The sequence below is a fragment of the Mugil cephalus genome, chromosome 19, assembly GCF_022458985.1.
Source record: "Mugil cephalus isolate CIBA_MC_2020 chromosome 19, CIBA_Mcephalus_1.1, whole genome shotgun sequence".
Taxonomy (NCBI): domain Eukaryota; kingdom Metazoa; phylum Chordata; class Actinopteri; order Mugiliformes; family Mugilidae; genus Mugil; species Mugil cephalus.
The window spans coordinates 10,668,642-10,683,940 of NC_061788.1; the positions used below are offsets into that span (position 1 = coordinate 10,668,642).

The 15,299-nt window shown below is 41.5% G+C and overlaps 2 protein-coding genes and 1 long non-coding RNA gene across 4 annotated transcripts in view; 1 reads left to right on the forward strand and 2 right to left on the reverse strand.

The window, feature by feature from the left end:
* The window catches only part of LOC124996428 (E3 ubiquitin-protein ligase UHRF2-like), a 32,366-nt gene extending 25,647 nt beyond the window's left edge, over positions 1–6,719 (forward strand). Inside the window, exons 13-16 of one of the 2 annotated variants that reach the window (XM_047569439.1) lie at positions 168–486; positions 699–847; positions 1,793–1,891; positions 2,005–6,719. In XM_047569439.1, coding sequence (XP_047425395.1) covers positions 168–486; positions 699–847; positions 1,793–1,891; positions 2,005–2,151 — 714 coding nt within the window. In that variant the 3' untranslated portion in view covers positions 2,152–6,719. The remainder of the gene's footprint in view (positions 1–167; positions 487–698; positions 848–1,792; positions 1,892–2,004) is intronic. The other variant, XM_047569441.1, reaches the window with a different exon arrangement.
* On the reverse strand, positions 1,712–2,400 carry LOC124996429. The gene is made up of 2 exons (XR_007110851.1): positions 2,360–2,400; positions 1,712–1,919 (listed from the first exon to the last, which is right to left on the reverse strand). It is a non-coding gene; the product is annotated as an uncharacterized LOC124996429 (long non-coding RNA).
* A 1,957-nt stretch (positions 6,720–8,676) lies between the features above and the next one.
* Positions 8,677–13,456, reverse strand: oaz1b (ornithine decarboxylase antizyme 1b). The gene is given in 6 exon segments (XM_047569910.1): positions 8,677–9,754; positions 9,881–9,966; positions 10,313–10,485; positions 10,835–10,921; positions 10,923–10,974; positions 13,254–13,456. Coding segments are annotated over 6 exon segments (654 nt in total). The 5' UTR covers positions 13,379–13,456; the 3' UTR covers positions 8,677–9,623.
* Positions 13,457–15,299: the final 1,843 nt, after the last annotated feature.

A 15,299-nucleotide genomic window follows, 5' to 3' on the forward strand; every position in this document is an offset into this window, starting at 1 on the left:
ATTTTATGTATATACTTTTTATACATTCTGTTTTATTTTATGACTTCTTTTTCTGACTGTCTCTGTCTGTAATAATGCTACTGGATACTGAATTTCCCATCGGATAAATAAAGCGTCTTTCTATCTGTCTCTCATCTATTTTCCATTCTTTTTATACGTACCTCCAGTTTTTAGACGAGACAAGCAGAAAAGAAGTTTTAATCCAGTCGGGGCCGTCTGTGCTCACACCTCTCCCTGTGTGTCCGCAGTACCCGCCCGGCTACTTGGCGGCCATGGCCAACAAAACAAAGAAAGAGGCCTGCGCTAGACCGGGCCGCGGTGGCAGGACTAAGCACTACCCTGGGAGGGGGCGGCCACGGAGACAACGCAAGATCAAGGAAAAGGAGGAACTCGACGAGGAAGAGGAGGACGAGGACCTTGCGCTGGGCGAGATGGAAGAGGAGCCGCCGCAAAGTAATGGAGAGCAGAAGACAACCAGAGATAGTGGTGGGTGCTTTTACAGATGAAGCTCAAAGCAGGTCAGACAAGGTGTTGTGAGAAGAGGACAGGTGAGGACAGCCTGATCGGAAAAATGTCCGAATTAATATGTCAACTTGGATCTTAATACTCAGCTTTAAGTTTTAACCGCACTTTTTAATACTTTTCTTTTCTCCGAGAGTAGCTTCAGCGTCTTTAGTTTTAATTTGTGTCTTTACCAGAATCGTCATCGGTTGATGAGCCTCCCCCCAAACGGGTGAAGATAGAGGAGGCGTTCCAGCTGTCAGAGCAGCAGCAGCAGTTGATCCGAGAAGACACAGCCAACAAGAAACTCTGGGATGAAGCCATGGAAAACCTTAAAGAGGGGCCGGTATGAAACACATCGCCATGTGCACATCCCCGAAAATGTAGCTAGACAGCGTGGTGATGCAGAAAGCGACGCCTGTGCATTTCCTCCTTTATGCTTCGGAATCAGTATGTTTACATGCAATTATTGCCTTAATCCAACTTTAACTGGACAACTTAAGTGCATGTAAGCACGTTACGCCGACTAAAATCGGAGTTCTCCTTATCCGACTAACACGTGTACATACATACATTACTTAAAGGTGACGATTTTGTAAACAAATATGTGTGATGTTCGTGAAATAAAAAGTAAAATTATATTTAAAGAAATTATTTTGAGACGAAACTTCGCTAACGCTCATTAACGGCGGGGCCACTAGAAACGCAGTACAAGATGGGGTATCCACCATAGAATTTGATCACTAAGGTTACAGACACTACAAAATGGCGTAACCCCTACGTAGGGCTTAGGGGGCGATTTCGGACGCAGCCAAAAACATCCAAGAAAGCGGGTCGCGGAAGAAGAAGAAGGTAAACAGAGCCGGTATCTGCACCATCTGCACAGAGAAACCCAACAGAGGTGACTTGCCGGCTGCGTTTTAGCAACGTAATTTTTTCATGGCCTTTCCCGTACACCAGCCCACAAGTGTAAAAGCTTTTACTGTTGTAGCTCATTTCAGCATAGGGTCGGTGTAGATGACCAAGGGTTCCACACTGTAGATCCTTGGACCAAGGACCAAGCTAACATCTAAAACCGGGCAATTCATCTTCTTGATCTTGAGATTCTAACCACTTTACTTTTCATCTCCTAATTTAATTCTCTTAAAGTAAAACTACGTTATTTAAATTGGCTACAGCACCAACATCATTCAGAATAAATAAAACCATGATATATTGCGCAGTTTTCACAAATTTGATTTATTTCTTCTATTTCTAATTTCCCTCTTTTACTCCTTTAACATGTTTGAAGAATTTCCTGCGTAAGATGGAGCAAATCTTCATGTGCGTGTGCTGCCAGGAGCTCGCCTTCCAGCCCATCACCACCGTCTGCTCGCACAATGTTTGCAAGGTATGTCGCGCGAATTCAGGGTTGATTCCTAAAAAAAAAAAAAAAAAAATGTAAACACTCCTGTGCAAAAAACCCCACGTGCAAACCTTCTCCTCGCCGCCTCCGTTCCCCAGACTTGTCTCCAGCGGTCGTTCCGAGCGAAGGTGTACACCTGCCCCGCCTGCCGCCACGACCTGGGCAAGGACTACATCATGACCCAAAACAAGACGCTTCAGTTGCTGCTTGACCAGTTCTTTCCCGGCTACAGCAAGGGCCGATGAGGTCGAAATCACGTTTAGAAGTAGGATACACGCACATAAGGATCCATTCTGTGCACCCCTCGTATACCATCAAGTACCTAGAGCTCCACTTTAAAATGCATTGCACACACATACTGTACTTACCCACGGGCAAATGCATATTGCATATACAGTACAGCCATTTATGTATACAATCATTCACACACAAACAACCTCAGTAGGGACTGACCTCATCCGTTGAACTTGGACTGTCTCCATTAACATCACCAGCCTGAAATTCAACCAAGGACATTTCGTTAACCTCCCTACTCCTGCCACACAAACGCGCACAAAATCAAACGCACAAAAAAGAGTCCCATCTCATACTCCCACTTGCCATCTTGAGATATTTTATTTTTAGTTCTCCCTTTCACGCCGTTGTCCGTTAATTGACATTACAAAGCACGCGCGAGTGCAAAATTTCCTTCCTGGCAATATCGTGAAATCAGCCGTTTCAGATTCCTGCCAACCTGTTTTCATTTCGCGTACCATGAATGCAGTTTTTACACCGAAACACCGAGCTGGTCTGAGTTGGTCTGATGTGGAGAGGTTAAATTAAGACGGACAGATATCAACCTGCAATGAAGCACACGATTATCTCATGCCCTCGAAGCACTTTACTCTCACATATGCAGCAGGATAGTTTTGTGGGTTAATTGGGAGTTCTTGCTAGCGTCCTGCTAGGTGCTCGCTCGTGTCACTTGGAGTGACGCCACTGCCCTGCCTTGAGCTAACGAGCAAACGTCTCACCAGGGGTAGCTTTCTGCGTATTGGCAGACAACAGAAATTGGCAGCTGTGTCCACTTTGTTCGGAGCGTTGGAAGATTTCCGGCTCCGGCGAAGCTCCGGCTTTACATACAAATACAGCGCACCAGCGATCACGGAACACGAGCCTCTCCACGAGTCAGAAAACGTGTTCAAAGAAACAAAAGACTGTCGAGCAGACGAGGGGGGAAAAGATGTCAGGAATTAAGTTCTGTCTCGCTGTTTGGCTTCGTAAGTCGGATGACATTTACTAAGCAGCCCCCCGCTCATTAGATAAGTATGATATTTCCCTTTATCGACCCGGAGGAACGCTCCCATTTAATGCAGAATTAAAGCTTTACCTGTAGCACCTCTGAACGCGCGAAAATGTTAGATGTGCCTGCATGCGCGTTCATTTCGGTGACATCTAAAAAGGGCAGACTGTGGTTTGTCCCTGGTGTTACCAAGCAACCGCAATCAAGCAGGACTTCCACACAAAGATGGTTAGCATATATTGTGCTGCCATTGTTCTGCCTCTTGGACTCGCTACTGAGCTGTGGGCAGACGTGCTTCTTTTCAGAGAAGTAGTCTGATGAGTCATTGCGCACTCAGCTGGATAGTTGTGGATTATTTATCAAATTACTTCCAAAAGAGAAAAAAAAAATGGAGATGGATCTGCCTCGGCCCGAGCGTAACACAAAGCCGCTGATTTCTTTTCTCTCCAATTCGACGCGAGGCTCAGTGACACTGACAAAATATGCAACGTTACCTGGAGCACTGTATATATACGGGATAGAAATCAATCCAGGAATTGATCAGCTACTATTAGGAGTACCAGTGGAAACACGTGTGAGAAAAGGCTTAATAATCACTACAACTGTTTTTTTTAAGGGTTTTGTTTAACAAATGCAGTAACTTTTTTTTTTGCCGACAGGGTATGACGTGGCACTCTGCCTCTTTTTTGCTCCTCACACAGACCTCTTCGCACGCACGCGATCAAAGCCCACTCAGATACGATCGGCCAATGCTATCGGGACAAAAATGGAAACCAGAACGTTTCCAAAAATCTCATCCCTTCCCTACAAATCCAGCATGTTTCTATGCGGATATCTGTTAGTAGAGATAAGATAGAAGCTTTGTGTGCGACCAGTCTCATATTGTCATAAATTACGATGCACCAGTTCCTACCCCATAAAACAACAAGAGACTCGTTAGAGTGTCTTGTAGCACTTTCAGTACCCAAAGTTCGTACACGGCCAGTTTCCTAATATTGTTATTAGAGGAAATGTATATACCTTAAAGTAAGGTATTTAAAAAAAAAAAAAAAAAGCTAATACTGAAACTCAGATATCATATTGATATCATATTGACGCGTTTTAAAACAATGCTCTGGCCTTAGCCTGCGGGGTATTGTGAGAACGTTTCAGCAGTGTAAAAGGGTTTTCAGCTGTTCGCGTGTGACTTTAGAACAGATTTCAGTAGTTTTTATAATACACACTTTCATAATGCTCTTCATTACACTTACAATGTGACGCAGCATTGACTCAGAGTTACTGACACGGTGGGGTTTGCATCATGTCCTTCACTGAGCCCAACCGGTACAAGAGGAAAAGTTGTGACCCTTATTGTCCCGTGCATCCTCGCGTTCGAGAGAGACGCCTGTAAATATGAACAAAAAAAAAAGAAAAGAAAAAAAAAGAAAGAGCACTTTTACAATTAACTGAGAAAGCTAACGGAAATGATTTTTGAGTCCCTGAATTGTTGGCTGTGCTGGATGTGAGCACTTAGTGACACAAGAAGTTGCTTCCAGAAAGACAGCATCCTATGAGAGCGGTTTAGATTTTGGATGTGCTGGATAACAATGAGGCCTGTTTACATGCTGCAGCACACGTTTATAAGGATTAACACCCCGTGTGGCAGAAAGAGATTTTTTTTTTTTTGTTCGTTTCTGGCTTCATATGGACGGAGATTCCGGTTAATCAGATCTAACAAGCAATGGTCCATAGCCCAAAATACAAATGGCAGCTGTGGGCACGACTCAAACAAAAGCACGCATGTGTGTGTTTTCCTTAGATTCAGCATACCAAAAGATTTTCAGCTTTAACGCTCTTAAAACAGGTCCGAACAAAACTCGAGATCATTTCTTGGCTTATTTAAAGCTACTTATTTGGGGTAAAAGGACAAGTTGTTTACCCGTTCCCAAGGTAACTATTGAGCAGGACTAGTTACCGGGAGAATACGATATCGTTTTTTTATGTGGATATTAATCTGTGTTGGTAGTTAATTGACGGAGAAAGTCAATTAAAGTTGTCCCGCTCGCACAACCGTTGTTTCACTTCCTACATATACCAAGATGCATTGCAACCCACCCAGTTTAATGCAACTATGATTTTGTGAGCCGAACATGGCGTTACATGATAAAAAGTAACCACAGAGTGGTCATCTGCCCCCTCGACCCCGCTGGTCTTTTCCGCTTTCCTCTGATTCCCCCCAAAACTGAAAGGACATTAAAAAAAATTAGATTGGAAGTCTACAAAGTGCTCTTTTAATTCATCCTTTGTGTAGTTGAGCATCTGTTTTGGAAGAATACGACCGTCATTATCTTAAAGAGATTATTTTCTTGCCTGTTTGGGCTTCGGTTATCTTTGCGCGGTTTTTTCCTGCTACTGTCGCTGATAAGACATTGATGACCGTAAAGGATTGCTGCACACGGATGCTTCAGAAAGCGTGTTTAGCACAGTACACAATCAGAAAGTCCATTTTTCCCGGAGTCAAAAATGTGTTTTTACAGCGAGCGGCTGACAAAGATTAGCATCTCTCCCAGCGCTGATGTGGTACTTGAAAATGTCCAGGGTTGGCAGGTCTGATAGGAAGCAAAACAAACATCCCATGGAGAGCGGCGGCGCGGCCTCTGCACCGATCAGCGACGTGGACAGAGGGTCACCTGGAGCGCTCGATTTTTCAAATAACAGACCCCGAGTTGGGTTCGCGGGGGGGAAAATGTAGCCCTCGTTCCGACGACATTGTCACGTTTAAGTGTTAACGGCCCTCGAGGCAAAGCCATGTTTTGAGACGAGGACGCCTTCAGCCGATTTCAAGACGCTGCTGCACACATCAGTTTGTCTCTGTTTGACGTTCAGATCAGAGAAGAAAGCACCCGTTGTGTTAACCGACCGACGTTCCCTCCCCCCTTTCATTGGCAGGCTGTTTGTTTGTTTGTTTGTTTGTGGTGATGTCCTTGTTTCTGTTCAATCATTCAGGATTTTTTTTTTTTTTTTTATCAACAACATGCAAGTACAAATGCTACTATGGTCTTTAAAGCTAACTGTGATGTGCATTACTTCCACTGTTGCTTAAACTTGTTCGGTTTATTTTCTCCCTGCATTGACTGGCAAGCTAATAGCTCTCCTTTCTTTCTCTGCTGTGACCTTTGCTCCCTCCCCTCTCCTCCTTTCCGCTGTCTTCTGCCCTCCGTGAACCTACAGTACTAACAACTTTTAGACGTCTTGTGGACGCTTGGCTTCAGTGCTGTGTTGTTTTATTTCGATTGCACTCTGTTGAAGAAGAAAAAAAAAAAGTTTGAGATGTCACGTTTAATTTTCCTAGAATGCTTACTACTATCTATGTCCGTACACCATTTTTCTACCATTTTAGTTGCTTCTCTTTTAATCATTAGTCATTTTTACGTTGGCGACCTCAAGCATTTGCAGCCAGTCTTTCATCGCTTCATATTGTGATCGAAATTTTATACATGTCATAATAATACTTGATATGTAACTATTAAATATTTGGATTCAAGAAAAAAAGTCTGCTTTCATCAAGTCTTTTTTTTCCTCATAAGTCACACTTACAGACAGTATCTGACCAATTCATTTTGGACGAACAGAAAAATAAAAAATAAAAAAATGTGTGTGAACCTCTGCACTAACAGCTTCTTCAAAACTGGAACCGGATGTTCCTGTTAACATGACTATAATGGAAGTGTGAGTTGTTAAGCTTCCCCGAACTAAAAATAAAGGCGCACAAACTGAGATTATTTGCTCTTCTCAGGAAAAACTAGTTGGTGTGAAATATGCCTCACTCACAACAACTTTCATTGGACCTTACGAGAAGCTACTGTTGCTAATCAGGACTAGGTTGAAAGAAGAATTTCTTGGCGTCTGTCTCATTTGTCCAGTATATGTGGAAAAAGGAATAAATGCACTTTGTTTATGAAAGAATAACACACCTCATCGTAATAGTGAAGCATGGTGGAGGCAGCATCATGGTTCCCCTGATACATTTTGCAAAAGAGCACAATAACATTTTATAGAAAAAGAGCAGTTCACTTTTTTTTTTTTTTTTTTTACTAAAACCTCATCTTCAACTGTGAAGCATGGTGGAGGCAGCATCACGGCAAAACAACTCAAAACCGCGCCAAGAAACATTACAGGAGCTTTTCATGCCAGCATTTTGTGACCTGAAACGTGGGCGACTGTCGCAACAAGGCCGTGACCTGAAGCAGGCGGTTAAAATAAAACAAACCGAGATGTTGTGGCCTGACCCGAAGAAGGCTGTTCAATCGAGACAGCCCAGAAACATTAATGAAAACTGTTTTCCATGAAGGAGCGGTCCAATATTCAGGGCTCATAAGCGGCCTCAGGAAACGCCTGGTGGAGGCTGCCGCTGCTAATGATGCTCAAGAGTTGACTTTGTTCCCAGACTGCAATTTATTAAGTCTGTGTTTGGTAAAGATGTGAAAAATCAAACTGTTTGTGTGTTTGTTCGGATTACGTTTGTGTATGATTTGATAATGCATATAAGAATTTAATAATGCAGAAAGCCTGGTGTGCTGTCGTTTGCCATCACAAGCAAAACACACATAATTTTATAATATCAGTTTGAGCGTATTTCTTTTGGCTTCTGTGTCCAGAGCGTTTTCAGGTGTGTTTTAGTACCAAAAAGTGACAAAAATGAAGGCTGTCTTTAATATTTACACTACTAAGTGGAAACAGTTACTTTTCTTGGATTGTGCAGTTACATTGTCTTCATCTTGCTTTTGTTGGCTACGTTATCTTGTAAGGATGGTGCATATGACCTTTTCATTTTCCACTGTCTACATTCAGATTCTGGCGGACATGTCCCCCCTGTTCACAATATTCTCATCATCATCTGGCTCTTATGTGCAATTAGCAAACTGTACCATCAGAGGTAAACTTTAGTCTTGCAAAGCTCAACACTAAATACCATTTTGCTGCTATAATTAGTTAAAAGCATAGAAACCATTAATTATCATTAATTAGTTAATTTGAATATCCTTTATTTGAATTATGTTTTACTCATAAAAAAAAAAGAATTAAGATGCAGAATCCTTCTGTAAACTATCGATGCAATCCAAATATTGAATGACTGTGGATGCAGTTTGAAAGAGAAAACAGTTGCACATCCTAGACTCAAATGGTAGACGAATGTTTTAAAATCCGCTGCTGAACGGTTCCCGTGGAGCCTCCTTGTGGTGGCAACGCTCGGCTCCATCTGGACGTCTGGCCCGACGCTTTTATAACCGCTTCAGTTTCTGCAGCACAGACTGTATGGTTCACCGTGTTACATAAATAGGACACAAATGATAAGTCATGTAATAAAGGTTTATTTTTAAGTTTATTCCTTAGTCAACATGCACAAAGTTAACCCCCCCCCAGTCGGGGAGCTATTCAAGAAAATGATCTGCGCCAACTTCGCTTCTCTTTTCAGGGCCTCACCAAGAAATTCAAAGACGCAAAAAGGTTGGTTTTGTTCTTTTATTATCACAGAAGCACAACAGGTACCACTATGCAGGTGAACAACTCAATACTATCAAGAAAGAAAGTTAAAAGGAATGCTAATCCATGAAAACAAAAATCCAATCATAATATCACAGCATTTTTTTAACCTCCAAAACAAAACTCTACAATAACATCAGATATACATGGCAGAAAGAAGCAAAAGCACTTTGGATTATTCACTTTCTTTTGTACCAATAAACGCACAAGATCTTAAGTGAAGCGCTTACATCAGTCACGTGCAACAGCATTCGTCTTCTCCCTCCACCTCTAGTCTAACGGGGTGCACTATCCGGCTGTGAAGTACCAATTATTGGGGCACGCAAGTTTCAAAATCCCTAATAATAACAATAACTAATAAGAGGATATTAGTGCTACAAAATTTAACTGGTCCCACTGAAATGTTGGTGATTCAGTTCAGAGAGAGAAATCAATTTGAAACTTAGCCAATCGGATGAAAGCTGGAGTACCCCCCGAGTAAAAACCTGATGACCTTTTTTTTTTGTTGTACATTCATGAAATGAAGCTTAATTTGTCATTAAAGGAAATAACAAAACAAACACAAGAAATGACGACTGCAATATGAATGTAAGTTAAAAACAAACGAAACAAAACAACAAGATTCCCTCCTTTTTTTTTTTTAAGATGTCAACACAAATTAATCTTCAATGAGAACACTTTAATAGAACACACATATATAGATGCTGGAGGGGGAAAAAAAAAACGACTTAAGCGTTCCCTTAAACACAAAAAGCATGGGAGAGGGAGAACTTGCATACAGAGAGTTACAGTCCACGGTTTTACACGGATCAGATGACCGCGTGCGCCGGGACTGTACGGGGGAGGAAAACATACAATGGGAAGGAAAAAAATTAGGTGTAAGCAGAGAGGGTGGAGAGGTTGTCCGGAGGGCTACTCCTCGTCCGAGGAGTCCCTGTCAAAATTGTAGGCCATGAAGAAAACATCGGGTCGAGGTGGGACGAGGGCATGGCCCGGTTTCACAATCTCAAAGCCCAGGAAACTGAAGGTACGCACTAGTTTAGCTGAAAAATAAAGCAACATCACAATTATATATATATATAAAAAAAAAAGCCACAATAATTATCAACAAATGGAACAAATTCTGAAGTAAGTAGGTGTGCTGGGAAAATGAAGCGGTTGGCACGTACCACGATCATCTCTGTTCTTGTAAAAGCAGACAAACACGCTAACGACTTTCAGATGTTCTTCAGCATACTCCAGGAGAGCCGCAAAGCTGGAAGGGAGCGTAGAGGGTGGATTAGGTTAGAAAATATAAAAACTATTCTGTAACAAACAGGCAAAAACTAAACCGAGCCTCTGGCTTTATCCTCGGAGGATTAGATGGGACTCGCTGATTATTTAACAGGCTCTGCTTTGGCTCCGACGTTTCGAGGTGAGTAAAATAAGATTTAAGGAGAAATCAAGATTCCTAGTGGCCCTGTTTGAAGGTGCACCAGGTGCCAGTGTCCAATCGTTATTATAATCGACTTAATAAAAACGTTTCTACTTTTATTCGCATGTTGACTCGGCTCAATCTCCTGTTTAACACCCCTCAAAGGCTCCTGCTAGCCTGGCCTCACCTCTCCTTGCTGCCTTCAGGGAGCGGGTCAAGAGGTATCTCCACATAGAGAGCGCTGCTGCTTAAGACGGCATCCCATTGTATTGTCTTGGTAACGGTGGGACGGCTTTGGAAGTGGAGTATGCCAGGGCGTCCGTTCCCTGCTGGCTCTTCCGTTACAGTCAGCGCTCGGTCCTGGAGGATGAACGAAGGTAGGGAAGGGCCAAGTTAAATGTGATAAAAAAAAAAAAAATGTTTCTCTCGAATGCTCAGCTGGGACGGAAACACGGCCGGGGACACAAAAGAAAAAAAAAAAAAAAAAAAACGCGTGTACACATGGGGAGACTGAAAATGTGCTACTGGTGATTAAACCGCTGTTAAATGTCTTCGGCTGCTCTGTAAACCGTGAAGCTGGATCATATGACAGGAAGTGGTTTCAGTGAGCATAGGCACGCAATCTTAAAAATCAGTCAACACCTCACCGCTGCTTACGCCTCACAGCTCCGTTTCAGTACGTTTCGGCGACGACGCGTGGCTGACTTACCGAGTAGAGAGGCCGAGCTGAAGGAGTGTGATCCCGTGTGCCATTCCCTCGCCCACCTGGGATCTTCAGGGGTGGGAGAGGGGCATCAGGAGCACCACAGAGGCCCCGGGCCGCGGGTACTACTACAGTGCAGGGACAGGCTAGAAGGGGGGAGACGGAGAAAAGACTTGTTTACAAAAATGTACGCATTCATTTACAGCCACAGGGCAAATGTACAAACAACAATAAATGAACAAATGTATTTCATATGGTACAATACTGACACATGAGTCACATCCTGGAATTATACTGCAACTACAAATAAATAATGGAGGAGGTTTGGCAACAAAACTCAACAATTTCCAGGCAGGTCACTGTAATGTTGGATTTGGACTGTTTACAAGCAGCTGTGTCGACGCTGCTACCGATTCTCACAACACATTTCTTAAAAGCAAAAAAAAAAAAAAAAGAACCACTGTAAAAGTGTTTTCATTTCTAGTCCTTTGTGTGAGCGCACCTGTTTTTATCAAGTGTTTTGAAAAAAAAAAAAAAAGCAACTTCCGTGTTTTGTGAAACAAAAATATCTAGTTTCTATTTTATATAAGAGAAGACATGTGGATGCCGAAAAGGTTTCTGCAAACTGCGTGCCACAAAGCATCGAGCTCAACCCACAACATGTGTCGCACTACGCCTGCTGCTTCGATCCGTTTATGGTTTTCGTTCCCCAAAACAATGACACCGAGTTTACAGACTTGTTAACACAACATTTCGGAGCGGCCCGTGCAGCGGGTCTCGACAAACCGCAATTATTTACTGCTACGACACGATCGCCGACTCGTTCTTGAGCCACGGTGTCCGAGGTTGGTTGAAACAGACGGTTGAGCCATAAGCCGCAGACTGCCACACCAAACAAATGCACACAGGCTAAATTTGTCGTGCTGCAAAGTGCTTTGTCAACACTGTATCTAAAGGCTCTTATTCATACTATAAAGAGTCGTGCCATTAAGTCTACAGTTTAGTAGGAACGGCGCATAGATCAAGATTTGGGCTGCAGCTTAAATTGTCGATTTATTTGACTTAGTTCTTCCAAAACTAGATCACTTATCAGGCTTTTTCATAAATTCATGTAGTCAAAGATAATAAAACAAACTCTCAAGACACTTGGTTCACTGTTTGCTTAATAAATAAACAACCCAAGCAAACTATTTTATTTTACTACCATTATCAAACTAACTGTAAATGATTTCAAAACGGTTTGTTATGAAATGACTGAAAACCGTAAAATAAATAAATCTTTAAAAAAAAATCTGTTATATTCTCTAGCAATCCACTATGATAATTATTTTAGCATTTAGTTTAATATATATAATACCCAGTCACACTATCCTCTCACCTGAAAAGGTTGAACTAATAACCATTTTTTTAAACTTTTGACAGCTCTTGCTTCATGTTATCTTTCTCATATCAAAGTAGGCCAACTGAAAACCCACAATTATTCCTATCGCATCTTATAAGGCCTCCTGTAAAATCATTCAGTGCCAAAGTTCATCGTATTTCTCGCCACTCAGGAAGGGCCCACTAACCGATAAGTCATTAAATCGCCACCTCTGACAGTGTTTCTATGGTGCTCTCCATTACAGTGTACGGTAATGTCGTGGTGTCGTCACGACGCCCGCTGCAGTAAAATGTCTGTTGCGTAATAATCAACCTGACTCACGAGGTCAGAAAGCACAGAAACGTGTTCACCTGCTGTTTCTTTTTCTTTCTTTCTTTGAATAAGGATGTCATTTTTCTCTTTAGGTCACTGGGGCCACCGGTAACTGTCATTGGTTAACACGTCACCTGAAGTCCGCTTGTCTTTTTATATTATACGCTTCTTCTCATTATAAAACCACTTTAACTGAAACCTCAGTGCGACACAATAATATCAATATTATAGTTTTTTACCCGAAATCTATCTGGACGTCTCATATAATGTTGACTGACTGACGAATATATATACATTTTTTAATTATTATTTTACTCGATATGTTGTTTTTATTTGGGTTTCAGATCGAAACTAATAATAAAAATAAAAGATTATCTGGCTGGCGCAGATGACTACGTGACGTAACACAAGTTCGACGACGGTCGTAGCTAATATTAGCTAGCTCTCCTCGACTCATCTCTCTTGACCACGAATGAACGTCCGTAATTTTAACGTGACAGTTTTTAAAATATCACTATAACGATGTCTAACAGAACACACGGGGCTACCTCGTTGTTGACGATACAGTAAATATGTAAAACGTACGATTAATGCTAACAGCTATTTACTTCCGCTTTCCAGTGTTTGCTTGCTTAGCATAGCTTAGCCACCCCTCCCCCACACCCACAGCGGCTAGCGGCTAGCAGCTAGCAGCTAGCTGGATGAGTGAGGTATTTTTCGGCGTTTACTTACGTCCCAATCATGTCACAGATACCGCTACTTAAATCCGCCATGGTAGTAATGGGCTGCTGTTTTCCTTCTTTCTCGCGAGCAAAGCAATGACTGTTTAGGATCCGCTGGAGGTTGGATTTTACCATCCGGCCTCGGGTAGAGACACGACGAGCTGACTGCTCTCTGCTATGCTCGGCAGGGTAGTGATCAGTCAAAGAGTCGGGAGCTGGTTAAAAAAAAAAAAAAAGAGGAAGTAGTTAAGTTTCAACTTTACGACACAACACCACTGCCTCTTAACTTCAAAATAATTGTGAGATGGAGCGCATGACTTACACAATCGTGTTATTATTTCGCATAAAATAATATTATATAACTGGTCATTTCTGTTATGTGAAAATATGATGAATTACAGATTACAAATTACATAAGCTACACCATTTGTACATCATATAGTACAATGTAAAATATACATGTGCTTTATTTATGTAAGTCTTACACAACAACTCACGGGTGAACCGAAGTGTTTTACGAGATATTAAACAAGAATTAAAAGAAAAAAACACCGAAAACAGGTACAGTACAGAGTAAAAGTAATATAAATATATAAAGACAATATAAAATAGACCAAAAGAATAAACAAGTATCACAACACTACCGGCATTGAAAGACTTTTTTATTAATATGTTATTATTTTTACGTATTTGCACTTTAATGTTTTATTCACGTAGAATAAGCGTAGTTGACATTTTAATAACACTTAAGTAAACATAACATAAGCCTGACTTAACACACAATGTGTAAAATTGAATTTTAATGCATTTCCCTTTAAATGTGAAAATGATGGGCTTTTATTTTCCAAGCGGAAGCCAGCTACGCCTAAAATGAGCTACCTTCACACTAGCGTTAGCTTATGCTAACCGTGCTAATATGCTAACCCGGAGGCTGGGTCAAGAGGCTACTACCGTACAGGATCGTAATTTGTTTCTAGGAAAACCAACTGGCCTTGACCTGTGACCGTGAAAGGCTACAACCTAAATGTTGAATAATCTTTCGAGTGTCGTCACCACACATCAGAGTAAATGATTAAAGCAGACAGCGTTTTTTCCCTTTTATTCTCTTTAGCGTTAGATGATGAGCCGGGGAAATAAGCAGGTTAGCCTGTTAGCCGTCAGTAGGGCGGCTGTTTACTTGGCCAGGGGGCGTTTAATGGAAAAGTACCAATGACTGTAAAACAAAGACACCAGAGGCAATTGATTTTCTTACGATAAATGATCTCACGCTTCAGTTACTTTTCATCATATTTGGATAATTATGCCGTGAAAAAGTTAATATGACTATGTTGAGGCTTTTACTTTTATCGTGCACTTATATTTGTGGTACTTGCATTCTTCCTCTGCTGAGTCCATTTAAAAATTTCAGCAAAACATATGTCGTATAAAGTGCACCCAAACATTTTGGAGATCATGTGTAACATACGGAAAGTGTTGATTGGAAGTTTGGTTTAAGATTTATTGCATCTAGTCAAAGCTCAGAACATTTACTATATAAATATTCACATTATAGTAATTAACAGCGAATTGATTAAAACAATTTTGGTTTAATTAAACTGGTGCATTTATTGGGCTTCTCTGCGCAAATGAATCCTTCAGCATGCTTTGTTGAATAGCAGTTAAAACGTAATTTAAAAAGACAAACTCTTACGTGCAAAATGTTCTGAAGCAATGATTTGGAGCGATTTATTTGTACAACATAAAAAGTGACACCGGGGTTGCTCGTCCCGTCCACAAGATGGCGACAAAGCAACGTTATTTCTCAGTGTATGAAATATGTTTTTGCTGTTGGTTTTAACAGCATAGTAAGGATGAGTAAATAGGACGATGACAGTGATAATGTGTTGTACTGTTGTGTTGTACGCAGAGGTTACTGATGGTGTAGCTGCTTGTTACGTATTTTTCCTTATGACTTTCTGAATTTGTCACAGACTTTTTACAGCTCCATACGAGGAAGTAATCTGATTCCGTTTCACAGGCCACATGACACATTTACACATACAAGGAATCTGACTCC